The sequence below is a fragment of the Nerophis ophidion genome, linkage group LG26, assembly GCF_033978795.1.
Source record: "Nerophis ophidion isolate RoL-2023_Sa linkage group LG26, RoL_Noph_v1.0, whole genome shotgun sequence".
Lineage (NCBI taxonomy): Eukaryota > Metazoa > Chordata > Actinopteri > Syngnathiformes > Syngnathidae > Nerophis > Nerophis ophidion.
The window spans coordinates 12,667,131-12,687,601 of record NC_084636.1 but is presented as its reverse complement, the minus strand read 5'-3'; the positions used below and the strand labels follow the sequence as shown (position 1 = coordinate 12,687,601).

At 38.8% G+C, this 20,471-nt stretch overlaps 2 protein-coding genes across 2 annotated transcripts in view; one reads left to right on the top strand and one right to left on the bottom strand.

The window, feature by feature from the left end:
* LOC133543281 (centrosomal protein of 135 kDa-like) overlaps positions 1-3,722 on the top strand; it is an 18,646-nt gene extending 14,924 nt beyond the window's left edge. Inside the window, exons 13-14 of the mRNA XM_061887765.1 lie at positions 1,455-1,565; positions 1,706-3,722. Of these exons, the coding sequence (XP_061743749.1) occupies positions 1,455-1,565; positions 1,706-1,727 (133 nt within the window). The 3' untranslated portion in view covers positions 1,728-3,722. The remainder of the gene's footprint in view (positions 1-1,454; positions 1,566-1,705) is intronic.
* Positions 1-15,456, bottom strand: part of LOC133543282 (carbohydrate sulfotransferase 14-like) — a 15,531-nt gene extending 75 nt beyond the window's left edge. Inside the window, exons 1-2 of the mRNA XM_061887766.1 lie at positions 14,902-15,456; positions 1-3,137 (exon numbers count right to left, since the gene is read on the bottom strand). The exon at positions 1-3,137 is cut by the window's left edge and continues 75 nt beyond it. Of these exons, the coding sequence (XP_061743750.1) occupies positions 2,307-3,137; positions 14,902-15,189 (1,119 nt within the window). The 5' untranslated portion in view covers positions 15,190-15,456 and the 3' untranslated portion in view covers positions 1-2,306. The remainder of the gene's footprint in view (positions 3,138-14,901) is intronic.
* Positions 15,457-20,471: the final 5,015 nt, after the last annotated feature.

The following is a 20,471-nucleotide window of genomic DNA, read 5'->3' as shown; positions in this document are numbered from 1 at the left end:
TGTCAGTCTTATAGACTGACAGAGTTCAATATTTATCAAAATGCTTGTTTAACCTATCAAGTCATTTACAGGTTGAATCTCAGGCTCTGTAGCTTGGTTCCTATCTACCATCCCCAGCATGCCCACAACACTTGTAACTTAGATCTGATATCAGGTAAACATCGTTTACTGGCTTGTACCGCTCGAAGTGTTGTATGCAGGGGACCTAAGATTTGGAACCAGCTTATTGAGAGCCTCAAGATGCTGTATCCATTCTCCAACTTCAAAAAGAAACTGAAAACTTACCTATTAACCACCTATCGTTAATGCCTCATGTGGGGGAGACTACTGTTGGGTTTTGCATAGTTTAATGAATGTATGTATGTATGTGCATGCTTGCTTTAGTACTATTATCTTGTGTTTATCATATAGCGTTGTTGTTTTTTGTTGTTGTGCTTGCTACCATGTTTCATCATTCCATGTTTATACTGTCCTCTGGATCCCCTGTCAAAAGCTTCTTCTAGCTTATTTGGGAGACCCTTTCACGTACCAACATCTTTAAATGATGATATTCACTACTATTGTAATTGTTATATGGTATTATGAATAAACTTAATTTGAAAATTAAAAAACTATAAAAATAACAAGTATTCTACTGCATATTCTACTCCTGTAAAACATAACAAAATACAACATAAGTGTATTATACAAGTAACATGTTTAGTATTTTTCTTTGTTTTGTAAAAAGATATATGGCTGCGCAGCCCAAAGTTGATCCACGTTATCTTTTGGCACATACAATTTAAGTCCAATGGAACTGTGCCTTGTGCAATTCTGCAACCATCAACTATCATTATTTTGTAGAAAAATAAATACCTGCTTTTACAGAAGGAAATGTGATTTTTCTGGACGTGCTTGATGCCACTATTAGAACACGGGTTATGTTGCTATGTGCTATGCAATTACTTGTTCATGCACTCCAGCTTATTATCATATTTTGAAAATGAAGTTCTTTTGGTTTAAATTATATACTATGAAGTTTTGATATTTAAAAAAATTACATCCGCTCCCCTGCTCAGCCTGCTTGTAATTAATAGCCCACCCCTAAATAAACTCTTACGGCCTGTAAGTTTTTCTTTTTGGGCAGTTCCACAGGTACTCTTTTGTATTATGGGTTTGCACCAGTGTCTAAGCCTGGCCACTGTGTATCCAGCTCTCCCACTTCTGTTGAGTCCAGGTGTACACTGTACCTCCAATCTTTCTTTGTCCTTAGTTCAATTTTCTGTCTTTTTGAAATTTTTTCCCCAGTATTTTTGAGGGTTAAGCAATGTCACCTGTACTTTTTGTTGCCTCTGTTTGCTTGCTCTCCTGCTGTTCCCTTGTAGTGCGTCTATTTCTGTAGCCAGCCTACAAAGCTACACAAGCATTACATGTGAATGTTATGCACTCTTTTAATATGTTCTGTGTTTTGTCAGTGGTGACTGCAACTACGGGAAGCAGGTGTCCCACCATCAAGGTCGAGTCAGTCAGCTTTGGACGGAGACGAATGACTGCAACACAAGAGTGACAACAGAACGCCAGGAGCAGTGAGTGTTCTGATGTGAGAAATTGTGGTGACCAGATTCTTGTGATTACAACCCAGCGATACCAAGAGATGATGCACGTCCATTGAGTTTCTCGGATTCTCGAATCACAGCAAACCTAAAGTATCTTGTCATCCTTTCAGACATGTGACCTTCAAGGATTGATCTCAAATGAAAGCATCTGTGTTAAAGATCTTTCATCATGTTGCAGCACATGGAGCTCTCCCTGGATCTTAATAACTATACACGTCTTCTGTCGGGTTCACTTATATGGGCGGCAGTAGCTGAGTCAACCAGGGTTTTGCTTTGGACACTGCAAACGTGCTTTGCGACACGCTTAATTATGGAGCGCATGCTGTGATAACACCAGCATGGAACTATTAATGTTTGTGTTTAAGTTTCCAGTTCTTTTTCAAAGGTTTAATTATGTAAAAAAAAAAGGCAAATTGCACCCTCAGCTGGAATTTGATTGGAATAGTTTGTAGGGTCATTGGTATGGTGACCAGATTGTGTACAGAACATGGTGTATCATCAGGTCTATTGGAAAAGCTGCTTCTTTATTTGATTGAATGGTTGGAGAGTCTGTGACTTAAAATTAGTTAAAAATAATCCACAACCGTGTTTTAGCCATGTTGAACTACTCCTTTGTCACAGTCGCGGGACATCTCTAGTCCAGTCCTTGTGAAGTAAAACAATATAGTACAAATTAATGCCATTTAAAAAAAAAAAAAAAGAAAGAATCTTTTAATGCCGGCAATACTGAGTGTTTATGTTTGGGAGAGCATACGTGAAGAGGGAGAAGTCTAGGATGTACTTTGGCAGGAGTTCCCTCAGCAGCTTCTGTGGAAGGCTGCACAGGTAAAACTGTATCGTGTCTGCGGTGACTGGCTTGTACCACGACTGTCTCTCTGGAAAGCGCACGTGCGCTGGAGCCCCGATTTGCTGGAGCACAAACTCGGCATCCATTTCTAGGTGTTCGTACGAGCCGATGAAGTCGTAGGTGAGCGCGCAAGGCTGGCATAGGTTGTACATTGGCATCCAGTGCTCGTTCATGTGCTCCGCATCCTCATCCAGGAGGTAATGGACAAACTCTGCAAAAGTGACGTCATCTCCGGTTATCAGCGAGTTATCAAGCGGGCGGCCCTTCCTGTAACGCTTGATGATCTCAACGCCGTATTTTTTTTGGAAGGACTCGATCTCGCCGAACTTATTCCTGTATGCAGAAAGCAGGCGTGCCATGGGATCTCGCACAAACATGAACTTGAAGTAGTGCTTGAGGCGGTAACGAATCTCCTCTGGTTTCATGGAGGCCAAAAAGACGAGGTCATGTTTGTGGTCCATTTTCCCTTTGACGTCCATGCTCTCCAGCGCCCCGTTTAGGACCTTAAGGACCCTTTTCCAGTTGGAACAGGCCACCTTGGGGACGTAGCAGTAGAGGAAGCCGTACTTGTCGTTCACCAGAACGTGCTGCAGCAAGGTCTTCCTCTGTGAGGGTGCCAGGGACCATAAATCGTGGGGCATGTTCTTCTGGCTGCACATGGTCCTGATGGTGCGGTTCCTGATCTCCTGGAGGATCTGAATGGAATGGCAAAGGAAACGGGATTAAAAACAATTTCTAGGTAAGAACTTTTGCATTGTGCCTTTTAATCAAAGATGATATAGACCAGTGGTTCTCAAATGGGGGTTTGCGTACCCCTCGGGGTACTTGAAGGTATGCCAAGGGGTACGTGAGATTTTTTTTTAAATATTCTAAAAATAGCAACAATTCAAAAATCCTTTAGAAATATATTTATTGAATACTACTTCAACAAAATACGAATTTAAGTTCATAAACTGTGAAAAGAAATGCAACAATGCAATATTCAGTGTTTACAGCAAGATTTTTTTGTGCACATGTTCCATAAATATTGATGTTAAAGATTTATTTTTTTGTGAAGAAATGTTTAGAATTAAGTTAATGAATCCAGATGGATCTCTATTACAATCCCCGAAGAGGGCACTTTAAGTTGATGATTACTTCTATGTATGGAAATCTTCATTTATAACTGAATCACTTGTTTATTTTTCAACAAGTTTTTAGTTATTTTTATATATTTTTTTCCAAATAGTTCAAGAAAGACCACTACAAATGAGCAATATTTTGCACTGTTATACAATTTAATAAATCAGAAACTGATGACAAAGTGATGTATTTGACCTCTTTATCTCTTTTTTTTCAACCCAAAATGCTTTGCTCTGATTAGGGGGTACTTGAATTAAAAAAATGTTTACAGGGGGTACATCACTGAAAAAAGGTTGAGAACCCCTGATATAGACCACGGGGTGTCCAAATTATTTCCAGCCAGGACCAGGTATATACAAATCGAAGGATGCGGGGGGCCACTGTGATACATTTTTCACATTAATGAGACGAAAACCAACACAATGTATTAATGTCAATATATGCTGATCTATCTGGAAAAATACATACACAATTTAGCTCTGTGCCATCATAAGTGTATATGTTTTTTGTTTAGTTCTACTTTTGTGGCTGTGTCTAAAAGTGGCTGTTTGCATCACCTCTGCTCTTTTAATGGCTTTATTGGCCATTTGGAATCTTTGATGTTTTCATCTTACATGTTTATGTGTCCTATGGCTGAGATTTTTTTTCTTTCTTTGGTCTCAGTCTGGAGCCCATCTCCAGGGGCCCAGGCTTAGACTGAATTTTTTTTTTCCTCACCCCCGCCGTTTACCTGTTTCTCGCCTTTTTTGTATGGGGCGCCGGAAGTTGGCAGACGCTTCAGCTATCCTGTTCCTTCTCCCTGTGATGTTTGTCTGCTCTTGAATGGGACTGTGCTGAAAATCTTAATTTCCCCTCGGGGATTATTAAAGTATTACTGATTCTGAATCTGATAACAATTTTGTGTCATATAGCTGGGATAAACTCCAGCACCCCTGCCACCCCGAAAGGGACAAGGGGTAGAAAATGGAAAAATGAATGGATCTAATCCAACAGATATTCTTCAGATAATACGTAATTTCTTCACGTTACGGTAAAAAAAAAAACTATGATTTATCTATGGCGCCACAGACCGGCAAATAGACTTAACGTTTAATGTTCTTGTTAGAGCCAAATACGCTTTCTTTCTGTCAAATTGATGACGTCATTAAAGGGGTTGGCTCCAAGGCCAAGTGCCTGTCTATTTAGGGAGGAGTCAGGATCTTGCTCAGGTGTTGCTGAGTAGAGGCGCAACAGTTTTTGACTGTGCCAGGCTAGTGTTGGTTTGCTCCCGTGTATTTTCTGTTTTTGTACAAAGTGTATTATATAAATGTGACTTTATGATATTAAATATTTTTGTTAAACATGGACACAATTTTGGACATCAATTATTAGCTGGCTGCACACGTCTGAACTAGCTTCATTTATATTCGGCAACCAGTAGCAGTAATAGTATAGGACTTTACCGGTACAGTTCTTACCCTTAAAATTAATAAACTTCACATAAAATCTCCCATTCTTAAATCCAATGTTTTCCATTTTTTAGTATCGATTCACTTTTAAAACGATCCCGCATCTATACCTATCTTCCGAAAGGCCAACTTGCCGAGCACAGATCGATATACTTGAAATTTCGGATTATAAATGGATCTATCGCTATAATGATCTTGTTACACCCCTAATATCTTGCAAGAAATTCGTCCACATGTTCATAATGACAGGAAACGTGGAAATGAACACATTTCAAAATGCACGGGTCACCAGGTTTTTGGTTTTTGTTTGTTTTCGTAATGTTCTAATTCGAAATGCGTTAATTTTGTCTGTAGAATGTGACGCTGGCCAATGAAAAAAACAAGCTGGGAGTCGCAGTTCGGGCAACCGTGATTTAGACAAAGATAACCAAAAGTGCAAGCCTTTGTCAAAATGTACTATTTTGTTGTCAGGCAGACATTTTCCTTGATGTTATTTAATACAATTGTGTATTTTAATTTGACTTTGCCTAGAAAAGTTTGTGAAACCCTCTTTAAAAAGTGGGTGGTGGTGGTATGAGGTATTTAGTCATCGATTTTGTTTGATTTGACTTTTCAGCCTTCTAAATATTCAGTTCAATTTCACTTCATTTCAAACATGCATACAATACAATATAATTCATCACATAGTTCCAGTTGTTTAATTACCGCACGTCCGAAAAGGAGTAGGAAGAAACAGAGTTTATTTAATCCTGACTCTTTTCATACCATAGCAATTGTATCGTCTTTCTTTGTTCTATGTAACATAACAGTGAACAATAATTAATAAACAAATAATATACCATAGTAAGTAAACAAAAATTAAATACATAAATAATGTTTAACTAAAAAAAAAAAGGTTTCAAAATATTCATCATAACTCTTGTTCTGTGTACTTGGTGAACACTTGTAGTTTGAACAGTCCCTCAAACTGAATCATATTGGTGCTTGGTTTGGATTTCCTTGGTTAATCCATTCCATAATTTAATTCCACATACTGATATGCTAAAGCAGTATTTCTTAACCTTTTTTGAGGCATGACACATTTTTTTCATTTTTCACCAGCAGAAAACGTTAAAAAAATGAAACTCCACCAGGTCGTCGTCGTGCCTTATTTGGACTTTTTTGGTGTTTTCTTGGATGCAGTGCTTTAGTTCTTATTTTGCGCCGTTATTTTGGTGGCCCTTTCTGTTTTGTTGAATTTTTCCTGTAGCAGCTTCATGTCTTCCTTTGAGCGCTATTCCCCGCACCTGCTTTGTGTTAGCAAGCAAGACTATTTAAGTTGTGCGGATGCTATCCTTCTTTGTGGGGACATTGTTGAGCTGTAAGTCTTTGCTGTCGTCCAGCATTCTGTTTTTGTTTACCTTGCAGCCAGTTCAGTTTTAGCTTTGTTCTACATAGTCATCCCTAAGCTTCAATGCCTTTTCTTAGCAGCACTCGCCTTTTGTTTATTTTTCGGTTAAGCGTTCGATACTTTTTAAATATCACGCTGCACGCATCGAAGCATGATGCTTCAAAGCCTTTTCCTTTCGCTTTTGTTAATTTTTGGTTTAAGCGTTACATACCGTTTTACCTTTTGCATATTGGGATCACGACAAACCGTCCTCATCTCACCCGACACATTTTTTTTTTTTTTTTTTTTTTTTGAAGATCATAACTCTTGTGCAAATATATTTTATTAGATTTTACAGTTAAAATGACAAACAGTCACATCCACTCATACACACACACATACACACTTGAGGAGAGAGGTGCACATGAACTTTAACAACTCAAGGTTTACAGTACAGACATTATTAGAAAATATACCCAAATATTGTATATATATATACATACACACACACATATATATATCCATACATATATATATATATATACATATATATCCATCCATCCCGCTGCGGCTCACGATCAGCAGGCTATCGAGATCACAGCAAAATGGATGAACATACCTCGGCATCAAGGATCCTCAGGAAGTGTTCACAAGATCACCTCCCGAGGGCCTGTCCACCGTACACACTTAGAGGGAAAAAAAAGGAAAAGTTACAGGGCTTGATCAATACAAAACAATAATCAAAACAAAACAAAAAACAGAACAAAAAAGCAAGTAAACCATGACAAAACCATATCAGAAGTGACACAAGAAAAACAAATGTAGTGTTGAATCAGTACAAAAGATAATAACAATAAAAATTAAAAATAAAAAAGGAATACAACTACAAAAAAATGGCAGTTTAGTTTTCCTTTAAATGTCTATAAATTATGCTTCAATATATGTCAGTAAAGGTTTCCAGGTTAATTCCCATTTATTCATATTTGTAGAGTTTATAAATCTTATTTTTTCAAGAGTCATTACATTCACAAGTTCATTTAACCAGTTCCTGAAGTTGGGTGCAGATAGAGTATTCCAGTCTCTGAGAATGAGTCTTTTGGCCAAAACCGTCCCAAGCAGCAACACAGTTCTAATATGTTTTGGAAGCTTTTGTGTTTCTGAAGACCACCCAAATAAGATCATATCCCTATCAGGGACAATTTTTCTCTGATATACCCCCGAGTAAAAAAAGAAAATGCTGGACCAAAATGATTGAATAATTGGACATCCCCAAAACGAGTGAGACAATGATCCTTCAGCAGATTTACATTTGTCACAAAGTGGAGATGTATCAGGATAAAATTTGTGTAATAAAACTTTAGAATAGTAAAAACGATGAATCACTTTAAACTGTATGAGCCTATGTCTGCTGTTAATTGAGCACTTGTGAATTTGAGAGAGTGTCTGTTCCCATTGCTGATTGGGTATTGTTGTTCTTAGTTCCTGTTCCCATGCTCTTTTAACACTGTCTGCTGATGTCATGGACATAATGAAGCAGCTGACAAATTTAGCGATAAACTTTTTACTTGTGGGTGGTAAATTTAATAGTTCTAAAAGAGGATGTTTTTCATTTACCAGCTGAGACTTTGAAATGTTTTCTTTGATAAATGTTTTTACCTGCAAATAGCAAAACCAACTGAATTGGGACAAATTAAATTTGATTCGCAATTGCTCAAATGACACAAGACTGTCCTCGACATAAATGTCTTTTATGCATTTAATTCCATTTGAGTACCAGTCAAAAAATGTTTTATCTGTTATCGATGGAATAAATGCATGATTGTGATATGTTGGTGAATACATAGTTACATTGGAAATATTCAATAGTTTTTTAATTTGAGAAAGAATTTTGATAGAATTTCGTACTACAACACTATGACTTATTGATTTAATTGAAGAGACTGGTTTAGTAAAAAGTAACAATAGCAATGATGTATAAGGTTTCACTAATGGCTGCAGTTCCAATTTCAGCCATAAGGGAGCAGAATTAAGAGATTCATTATTTGGGGACCCCATCTTCCAATAGGTCAATGCGTTCAGATTTGATGCCCAATAATAATTTTTGAACATTGGAAGACCCAGTCCACCTTCCTCTGTAGATCTAAATAAGTGCTTTTTGGATATTCTGCGTTTTTTACATCCCCACACAAAATCTAAAACTAAAGATTCAAGTTTTTTGAAAAAATCTACAGGAATTACAATTGGTAAATTTTGAAAAAGATAAATACATTTTGGCAGAGTGATCATTTTAATAGCATTCACCTTGCCTAACATAGAGAGAGGTAGGGTCTTCCAATACTCAATACACACTTTCAGTTTCTCAAAGGCTTCAATAAATTTCAACTTTAGTAATGATTCATGATTTTTAGATATTTTTAAGCCAAGATAGGATATGTAATTTTCTGCGACTTTAACCGGATTTTGACTGATCTCAACGTTATCTCCTAGGAACATAAGCTCACTTTTGGACCAGTTTATTTTATAACCAGATATTCTACCAAAAGAGTCTACATATTCTAAAAGAAGTGGTAGTGCAACTTCTGGCTCAGTGAGTGTAACAAGTACATCATCTGCATAAAGTGAGATGAGACTTTCTGATGAGCCCACTGAAAATCCTTTAATATTAGAGTTCATTCTTAAACCAATAGCCAGTGGTTCGAGGGCCAAATTGAAGAGTAAGGGCGAAAGGCAGTCACCCTGTCTCACACCGCGATGTAATTCAAAACTATCCGATATTACATTATTAGTTATGACATATGATTTTGGTGCAGAATAAATTATTTCAACCCATTTTATAAAATTTTCTCCCAATCCAAATAATTTGAGAACATGAAAAAGATAAGCCCACTCAATTGAATCAAAAGCTTTATGAGCATCCAGAGTCAGGACGGCAGCCTTTTTGTTTCCTGTGCAGTCTGAGTACAATACGTTCAGTAATCTCCGTACATTGCCAAAAGAAGGTCTGTCCGGGATGAAACCGACCTGATCTGGATGAATAATTTCTGTTATGTGGTTGCTTAACCTTGTTGCGAGTACCTTAGTTAGAATCTTATGGTCTAAATTGAGCAGGGAGATAGGTCTATAATTGGCTGGATCAAGTGGATTTTTTCCCTTTTTTGGTATTATACATATATGGGCTTCATACAAAGAACTTGGAAGTTTGTTGTCCACAAAAGAATCATTTAACATTGTAAGTATTATAGGGGATAGTATTTCACTGAAAGCTTGATAAAACTCCGCACCAAATCCATCTGGACCAGGACTTTTATTCAAGGAGAAAGATTTCAGCGCTTTTTGCAGTTCTTCAGTTGAAATAGTGTTGTCTAAAGAATTCTGATGATTTGGACTCAGTTGAGGTAAGTTTAATGAGGTAAAAAAATCATTTAAATCATTAACCGATATAGCTGAATTAGATGTATATAATTCTGAATAAAAGTCTTTGAAGACATTATTGATATCCTTTAGATCTGTACATGTTTCACCTGTTTTTGAGCATGTTTTTGAGCATATTTTGTGAATCGCAGCTTTGGCTTGATCTCCTTTGAGCTGTCTAGATAGAAGTTTTTGTGGTTTATCAGATATTTCAAAATGTTTTTGTTTATTTTTCAGCAGGAGTTTAGATACTTCCCCATGAAGAAGAGAGTTGTATTCATTTTTCAGTTTCAGCATCTTATTGTAATCAGACTGCAAAAGAGAATTTATATGAATTTTTTCCATTTCTTTAATTTCTTTTTCTAATTCTCTCTGCCTTTTTCTTGTTTCTCTTTGTTTTGAGATTTCAAATGAAATTATATATCCTCTCACAGTAGCTTTAAGAGCTTCCCACAATGTGGAGTCTGAGACCTCTCCGTTATCATTCACCTCAATAAAATCTTGGATAATCTTGTTTATATACTCTTTAAAATCTTCATATAATAATAGTTGTGGATTAAATCTCCATTTTTGTTTGATTTTAATGAGATCAATTTGAATCTGCAAACTCACAGGACTGTGATCTGAGATGATTCTACTATGGTACTCAGGATTACTGACATTGGAGAGGGCAGAGCCTTCCACTAAAAAGTAATCAATTCTCGTGTAGGAATTGTGTACAGCAGAGTAAAATGAATACTCCCTTTTATTAGGGTGTTTTACCCTCCATATGTCTATGATATTTCTTGATCTCATAAGATTATTAATAGTTTTAGTTGAGTTAGCAATTACATGAGATTTAGTTGACAATCTATCTAAAGTGGGGTCCAAAAGGCAGTTAAAATCACCACCAATGTAGATATGAGAGGAGCTATCATCGGGAAGTAGACCAAAGACTCGATGATAAAAGTTTGAGTCATCAGTGTTTGGTCCATAGATATTCAAAAAAGTTCCTGGATAGGATGTAATATGACCATTCAATAAAATAAATCTCCCATTAGGGTCAATTATTTTTGATGTAAGTATGAAAGGCACATTTTTATGAAATAAAATAGCTACACCTCTAGCTTGTGAAGTAAAGGGTGCGTGATAAACCTGAGATATCCAGCTTGTTTTAAGTTTGTGTTGGTTGTCTTTACAGAGATGTGTTTCTTGTAAGAATACAATATCTGCTTTTAATGAATTTAAATGTGAAAAAACCTTCCCTGCTTTAATATTTTTGGCTAAGCCCCTAACATTCCATGAAACTAGTGTGATTTTTTTCTTACAAGTTGACATTATGGTGTTTTAGTTTGTTTTTTTTGTCCTTACATGAAAAAAAACCCTTAGTAATTAGTAAGTTGAAATATGATTGTACATCTCTTTCCTCCACATTCATGCTCAGATTCACACATACACAACACTCACACCCCATTGTTCCCCCCTCCCTCGGTTCCCATCGTGTGTAGTTCAATGTTTTGGAGTGAAATCTCCATTGTGGTGATGTCCATAAGACGTCGTTTTGGACGATTCCCCAGTCCATGAGTCCCCCACCCCCATCTTCAGGCGCAGGGCACATGCTCGTAGCTGCGTTCATTGCCCCAAGCAATTAGTAGCTCGGCAGTGAAGTGTTTTTTTTTTTTTTACTTTTACAAAGCAATTAACTACTGGCGTGGAGTATTACATTGTTACCCTGCCGAGCTCTACACACACAGACACTAAGGCAGTGATTTTCAACCTTTTCTGAGCCAAGGCACATTTTTTTCATTTGAAAAAATCCAGAGGCACTCAACCAGCAGAAATCATTGAAAAATAAAACTCAGCAGCCGATATTGACAATTAAAATGTCGTTCTGGCAATTGTTGGATATGACTTTAAACTATAACCAACAATGCATCACTATAACTCTTGTCTCAAAGTAGGTGTACTGTCACTACCTGTCGCATCACACCGTGACCGATTTTGACTTTTTTTGGGGTATTTTCCTGTGTGTCGTCTTTTAGTTCTTGTCTTGCACTCCTATTTTTGGTGGCTTTTCCTGTTGGTATTTTCCTGTTGCAGTTTCATGTCTTCTTTGAACGCTATTCCTTGCACCTGCTTTGTTTTCGCAATCAAGACTATATAAGTTGTGCGGAGGCTATCCTTCTTTGTGGGGACATTGTTGATTGTCATGTCATGTACGGATGTACTTTGTGGACGCCGTCTGCTGCTCCACACGCTGTAAGTCTTTGCTGTCGTCCAGCATATTCTGTTTTTGTTTACTTTGCAGCCAGTTCAGTTTTAGCTTCGTTCTGCATAGCCATCCCTAAGCTTCAATGCCTTTTCTTAGCGGCATTCGCCTTTTGTTTATTTTTGGTTTAAGCGTTAAGATACCTTTTTACCTGCGAGCTGCCTACCGCTGTCGTCTGCATATTGTGATCACGACAATCCATGTTCCCGACATCTACTAAGCAATTAGCTACCGGCGGCCACCTTCTGATATGAAAGAGTATTACACGGTTACTTTGCCGAGTTCTGGACATAACAGATACTCAACTATGGCAGTGTTTTTCAACCACAGTGTGCCACGGGATACAGTCTGGTGTGCCGTGGGAGATTATGTAATTTGACCTAATTGGGTTACAAACATTTTTTGCACACCAGTAATTATAATCCACAAATAATGTGCCATAGTTGAGTGTCTTTGCTGTCCAGGGCTCGGTAGAGTAACCGTGTAATACTCTTCCATATCAGCAGGTAGCCAATTGCTTTAAGATGTCTGGAACATGGTTTGTCGTGATCACAATGTCCAGACGACAGCGGGAGGCAGCGTGCAGGTAGAAAGGTATCTAACATCCATACATCCATCCATCCATCCATTTTTTACCGCTTATTCCCTTTGGGGGCACGGGGGGCGCTGGTGCCTATCTTAGCTACAATCGGGCGGAAGGCGGGGTACACCCTTGACAAGTCGCCACCTCATCACAGGGTATCTAACGTTTAAACCAAAAATAAACAAAAGGTGAGTGCCACTAAGAAAAGGCACTGAAGCTTATGGATGGCTATGCAGAACAAAACTAAAACTGAAGTGGTTATAAAATAAACAAAAACCGAATACTGGACGACAGCAAAGACTTACAGCGTGCCGCAGGACAGCGGTTAAAAAATACTGTGCCACGGCACGCTGTAAGTCAGTGGTCGAAAAACACTGTGCTAAAGGTTTTAAAGGCCTACTGAAACCTACTACTACCGACCACACAGTCTGATAGTTTATATATCAATGATGAAATATTAACAATACGGCCTTTTTAGTTTACTAAATTGCAATTTTAAATTTCCCGCGAAGTATCCTGTTGAAAACGTCGCGGTATGATGACTCGTATGATGACGTGTGCGTTTGACGTCTCGGGTTCTAGGACATTATTTTCCAGCCCGATCCAAGCTATAAGTAGTCTGCTTTAATCGCATAATTAAACAGTATTCTGGACATCTATGTTGCTGAATCTTTTGCAATTTGTTCAATTAATAATGGAGAAGTCAAAGTAGAAAGATGGAGGTGGGAGCTTTTAGCCTTTAGCCACACAAACACAGTCGGTGTTTCCTTGTTTAAAATTCCCGAAGGCGAAGCTTTACCATGGATCAGAGCGGTCAAGCGAACATGGATCCCGACCAAATGTCAACCAGCAGTTTTCGGTGAGAAAATTGTAGTAATAAATTTGCTATTACCGGCGACACAAGGCGACATCAGCGGAGCTTCCAGCAGCGTGACTTGCCTCAGAGACTCTGAGTCAACACATGTACCCGTAGCCACACCCTTCCGACTTTAGGTACAATATAATCTCACTAAAACACTTACACAATGGGCAAATAAGGGATTTTCATATGAATTATCATAATAAATGTGTGTAATAACATCTGCAATCAACTTTTTTTTTCTAGTCCTTTACTCTCAATATCCTCATTCACGAATTTTTCATCCTCGCTCAAATTAATGGGGAAATTGTCGCTTTCTCGGTCGGAATAGCTCTTGCTGCTGGAGGTGTCATGCCAAATTTCTTCCCCCCTACAAAAACCTTCCCCCCTCCATTTACCTCCGGAGTCATGATTAATACAGACGTTTTGTTAACGCTATAGTATAAAAATATAACGCTATATTATAAAAATACAGACGTTTTGTTAACGCTATATTAAAAAAATTAAAAAACTATTTACAAACACAAGCTATGGGATGACGCATTTACTTCTGGGGTCACGTTTCCTCTTATGTCATCCCATAGCTTGTGTTTGTAAATTTGTTTTTTATTTTTTTTTATAATATAGCGTTAACAAAACGTCTGTATTTTTATAATGTAGCGTTATATTTTCATAATATAGCGTTATATTTTTTTATAATATAGCGTTAACAAAACGTCTGTATTAATCATGACCCCGGAAGTAAATTGAGGGGGTGGGGGGTTTTGTAGGGAGAAGAAATTTGGCGTGACACCGGCTCACATTAAAAACAATGTTCAGATGTGAGGAGCCCTACAACCCGTGACGTCACACGCAAAGCGTCTGCTACTTTGCAAACTTTTTCGTCGATGTTCTCCACTAAATCCTTTCAGCAAAAATATGGCAATTTCGCAAAATGATCAAATATGACAGAATGGACCTGCTATCCCCGTTTAAATAAGACAATCTCATTTCAGTAGGCCTTTAAGTATTGTGCGAGCATACACATTTTTTTTTTATTAGATGAAGTCAAAATACACTTTTGATTTGTGGTTTAAAGATGAAAATCCCATTAATTAGCATACCTATAAACCCCACCAAGGCCCATTGCAGCATATATGATGATTAGATAGATAGATAATACTGTATTGATTCCTTCAGGTGAGTTTCTTCAGGACAATTAAAATAGGGTCAGTCAAGGATTCACAAAATGTTGTAAAATGCTGCCATGACCTGGATTTTTTCTAGCGGATTAGCAACTCTCCCAGCGGTCACAACAGTTTGCAAACATAAAATGTTCCCAAGAATAGTCATAGGATTCGATATATATTCCAAAAACTGCCTTTTGTAAAATAAAACAAACTTTGATTTCACGGTTAGCCCAGTGTGCTTCATCGGTACCTGGGACTCCACGTCCACAGCAGCCCGCTCGCGTCGCTCTGTCTGCTGGATGAAATCCAACCTCTTGCCGCTACCCCGGGGTGGAGGTGTCTCCATGCCTTTCAGCAGTCCTTTCTCGATCATGAGCAGCAGGCTCCCGGACGCCACGATCACCAGGAACGTCAGCACCGACGGCAGCACGGTGTTGCGGCGAACCGATCCCGGGCTCGCCGTCGTCCGAAAGTTTAGAACCGAGACCCCCCGAACCCCGAGGCTTCTTTTTGACGAATTATGTCCATAAGTAGCCATTACGGAACCCCGATCTGGTTGCTTTTAATGCTTGTAATTTCGCAGCTGTTAAACCCTGAATACTGTTATACCAAACACGTACCCATAGTTAACTTTTTTTTACTCCCTAGTTACCAGGAATGCAACGGTAAACCAGGCACTTCCGGAGGTGTCTTTCAAAATAAAAGTCGTACAGCTTTCGCTACGAACATTTCAATAACGCTTATTACCTATTACCACTCTGCAATCAATAATAAATCATGCTGACCCACACATGTGATATAGTGCTCTTTTATCCGTTTGTTGTTGTCTTCTTTGCAGGAAGCAACTTAGACTGGCCCCGCCCCTTCCGGGGCATATAAACACCATATAAATCAGTGCCACTCCCAGAGGGACATGTTTTTTTTTTGTTTTTTTTTATTGTTTTTTACTTATTTTTATTGAACAAAAAACATACGATATAGAATGCACACAAAATACTTATAATGCACTTTCAATATCAGCAAAACATGTCAAGGAAAGAAAGCAAGCACATATAGAGCAGTGGTTCTCAAATGGTGACATTCCACGTCCCAAGAGCTAGTTTATGTAGCCGAGGATCGGACCGCCAAGTGCCCTGCCTTCGGCTGTCGCCCAGCTCACAATGCACCCGACCTCTATGGCCCGTCCTATGAGTGGTGAGCCTATTGGAGGGATGACCCACGTTGCCTCTTCGGGCTGTGCCCGGCCGGGCCCCATGGGAACAGGCCCGGCCACCAGGCGCTCGCCATCGTGCCCCAACTCCGGGCCTGGCTCCAGAGCGGGGCCCCGGTGACCCGCGTCCGGGCAAGGGAAATCTGAGTTCATTTTGTTGTAATTCCATAGAAGTCTTTGAGCTGCTCTTTGTCTGATCACTCACCTAGGACCTGTTTGTCTTGGGAGACCCTACCAGGGGGCATGAAAGCCCCCAGACAACATAGCTCCTAGGATCATTGGGACACGCAAACTCCTCTACCACGGTAAGGTTGACAAGACTCTGCAGCATCGCGTGGACATCGGGGGCGGTACCTCTGGATTGGCAGACCGGGGTGGTGGTCCCTCTCTTTAAGAAGGGGGACCGGAGGGTGTGTTCCAACTATCGTGGGATCACACTCCTCAGCCTTCCCGGTAAGGTTTATTCAGGTGTACTGGAGAGGAGGCTACGCCGGATAGTTGAACCTCGAATCCAGGAGGAACAGTGTGGTTTTCGTCCTGGTCGTGGAACTGTGGACCAGCTCTTTACTCTCGGCAGGGTTCTTGAGGGTGCATGGGAGTTTGCCCAACCAGTCTACATGTGCTTTGTGGACTTGGAGAAGGCATTCGACCGTGTCCCTCGGGAAGTCCTGTGGGGAGTGCTCAGAGAGTATGGGGTACCGGACTGTCTTATTGTGGCAGTCCGCTCCCTGTATGATCAGTGTCAGAGCTTGGTCCGCATTGCCGGCAGTAAGTCGGACACGTTTCCAGTGAGGGTTGGACTCCGCCAAGGCTGTCCTTTGTCACCGATTCTGTTCATAACTTTTATGGACAGAATCTCTAGGCGCAGTCAAGGCGTTGAGGGGTTCCGGTTTGGTGGCCGCGGGATTGGGTATCTGCTTTTTGCAGATGATGTGGTCCTGATGGCTTCATCTGGCCGGGATCTTCAGCTCTCACTGGATCGGTTCGCAGCCGAGTGTGAAGCAACCGGAATGAGAATCAGCACCTCCAAGTCCGAGTCCATGGTTCTCGCCCGGAAAAGGGTGGAGTGCCATCTCCGGGTTGGGGAGGAGACCCTGCCCCAAGTGGAGGAGTTCAAGTACCTAGGAGTCTTGTTCACGAGTGGGGGAAGAGTGGATCGTGAGATCGACAGGCGGATCGGTGCGCCGTCTTCAGTAATGCGAACGTTGTATCGATCCGTTGTGGGGAAGAAGGAGCTAAGCCGGAAGGCAAAGCTCTCAATTTACCGGTCGATCTACGTTCCCATCCTCACCTATGGTCATGAGCTTTGGGTCATGACCGAAAGGATAAGATCACGGGTACAAGCGGCCGAAATGAGTTTCCTCCGCCGGGTGGAGGGGCTCTCCCTTAGAGATAGGGTGAAAAGCTCTGCCATCCGGGAGGAACTCAAAGTAAAGCCGCTGCTTCTCCACATCGAGAGGAGCCAGATGAGGTGGCTCGGGCATCTGGTCAGGATGCCACCCGAACGCCTCCCGAGGGAGGTGTTTAGGGCACGTCCAGTCGGCAGGAGGCCACGGGGAAGACCCAGGACACGTTGGGAAGACTATGTCTCCCGGCTGGCCTGGGAACGCCTCGGGATCCCCCGGGAAGAGCTAGACGAAGTGGCTGGGGAGAGGGAAGTCTGGGCTTCCCTGCTTAGGCTGCTGCCCCCGCGACCCGACCTCGGATAAGCGGAAGATGATGGATGGATGGATGGTTCTCAAATGGGGGTACTTGAAGGTATGCCAAGGGGTACGTGAGATTTTTTTAAAATATTCTAAAAATAGCAACATTTCAAAAATCCTTTATAAATATATATATTGAATAATATTTCAACAAAATATGAATGTAAGTTAATAAACTGAAAAAAAAATACAACAATGCAATATTCAGTGTTGACAGCTACAATTTTTGTGGACATGTTCCGTAAATATTGATGTTAAAAATTTCTTTTTTTGTGAATAAAAGTTTAGAATTAAGTTCATGAATCCAGATGGATCTGTAATACATTCCCCAAAGATTAAGTTGATGATTACTTCTGTGTGTAGAAATCCTTATTTATAATTGAATCACTTGTTTATTTTTCAACAAGTTTTTATATCTTTTTTCCAACTAGTTCAAGAAAGACCACTAAAAATGAGCAATATTTTGCAATGTTGTACAATTTAATAAATCAAAAACTGATGACATAGTGCTCTATTTTACTTCTTTATCTCTTTGTTTTTTTAACAAAAAACTCTTTGGTCTGATTAGGGGGGACTTGAATTAAAAAAAATGTTCACAGGGGGTACATCACTGAAAAAAAGGTTGAGAACCACTGATATAGAGAGTATTAAATAATAATAATAAAAAATATGTATTTAAAAAAAAGGACAAAAACTTTAAATGTTTTTTAACAAATATATCAATTAAACGGCTTTTGTTCTCCCAATCATCCTCCAAGGTTGCATTGATAACTGTAAACCCTTAAGCCAATTAGAAAATCTAGGCCTTACTTTAATAAATCGACATTTATGTAGAAAATGTTTTGCCTGGAGCATAATAATGTTGACAAACATTTCTATGTTTTTATAAAAATACCAATTTTAATCTCTTCTATAGCGAATGGGGACATCTCCACACCCTTGATTCCCAGAGGGACATTTTCTCACTGCTCGTTGTCTGCCCGATCTCTTCCACCCCCTAAGCTATTTAGTTGTTTTCAGTCTAAATATTAACACTGAGTTAGTAATCTCACTCATCATTTTATTCATGTTTAATAATCATATCTAACATACTTAAAGTTTAACTGGATAATCCTTGTCAAATTATATGAGACTGTGTGTCAATCACAAATATTACTGTGTATTTAACACACAATTAGGTTAAGGCTGGTGTGTCAAACTAATTTTAGATGGGGGGCCACAGGGAGAAAAATCTACTCCCAACTGGGCCGTACTGGTAAAATCCCTGCACGATAACTTAAAACTAAAGATAACTTCAGATTGTTTTCTGTGTTTAAAAATAGAACAAGAACATTCTGAAAATGTACAAATCATAATGTTTTTTTTTTTACACTTACATGTTGCCGTTATTAGTGTTTATCTTGATTTGTCATTATTTATATTTTCTGAACAAGTTATGTGATAATGTTCATCAGTCAACTCATTGATCTTAATTTTCAACATCAAAATTAAAAAAATGATATCAAAATCCAATTACAGTATGATATTTATGTAGTTTGATCATTTTCCTCAACTGATGTACTAACACAGGCCTGGGGGCCACATTTAGAGAAAAAAATGTGTCTGTGGGCCGGTATATTTATTTTTTGGAACACTAATACAAAACCTCACAGTAATATCTGATTGAATGCTAAAAACGTTTTGACAGACCACCTTAAAAAACGTAATGGAATTCTAAATTTTTCCATAAACGATAAAACACTGAATATTGACAAAATATGAATGTCACACTTGCTTTCGATCGACATATTTTACAATCAAGTAAAACGCAACAAAAATGCAACAAACAGTGAAATATGAACGCGAAGGGTACAAAATAAACCCAACTACAATCTGATAACTATGATATTTGCTGAATTCCCCTCAAGGATCAATAAAACACTTTCTATTCTATTCTATTCTATTCTATACAATCTTAGCTTTAGAACTTTGCTTTGAAAATCTCCTTCCACGTCTGTGGAAACGCTTCCCGCCCACAGTGCTTGGTGCTTCGTCTGAGCTGCTGTGACGTAGATGACCATAGTAACTAATTAGATTACCATAGTAACTGGCAGAGGTGGGTAGAGTAGCCAGAAATTGTACTCAAGTAAGAGTACTGTTACTTTAGAGATTCATTACTCAAGTAAAAGTAAGGAGTAGTCACCAAAATATTTACTTGAGTAAAAGTCAAAAGTATGTTGTGAAAAAAATACTCAAGTACTGAGTAACTGATGAGTAACCTGTTCGTTTAATGATTACGGCAACAAATAATGCACAAAAACATAAACATAGCAATGAGCAAATTCAGAGCCAGGAATATCTCTTAAGCAACTAAAACAATAATGTATATTAAATAGTAATACATAAAAATTTGAAAATTAAGACAAATTGAGCCACAATAACTTAACAGCACCATAGGCTCAGTAGACATTCAGTGATTGATTGAAACTTGTATTAGTAGATTGCACAGTACAGTACATATTCCCTACAGTTGACCACTAAATGGTAACACCCCAATAAGATTTTCAACGTTAATCAATTACTTAATAAATGACCAAGTCGAGGTGATCTACCTCATATATATATATATATATATATATATATATATATATATATATATATATATATATATATACAGTATATAATTTATATTTATTTTGCTGTTTTTGTTCACATGTTACAGGAGTTTTAATGAAAATACATGCATGTTTAACATATAGATTCCTATCTTTCATGAAGACAAGAATATAAGTTGGTGTATTACCTGATTCTGATGACTTGCATTGATTGGAATCAGACAATAGTGCTGATAACGTCCACGTTTTCAAATGGAGGAGAAAAAAAGTTCTTCCTTTCTGTCTAATATCACATGAAAGTCGTTGGTTTTTG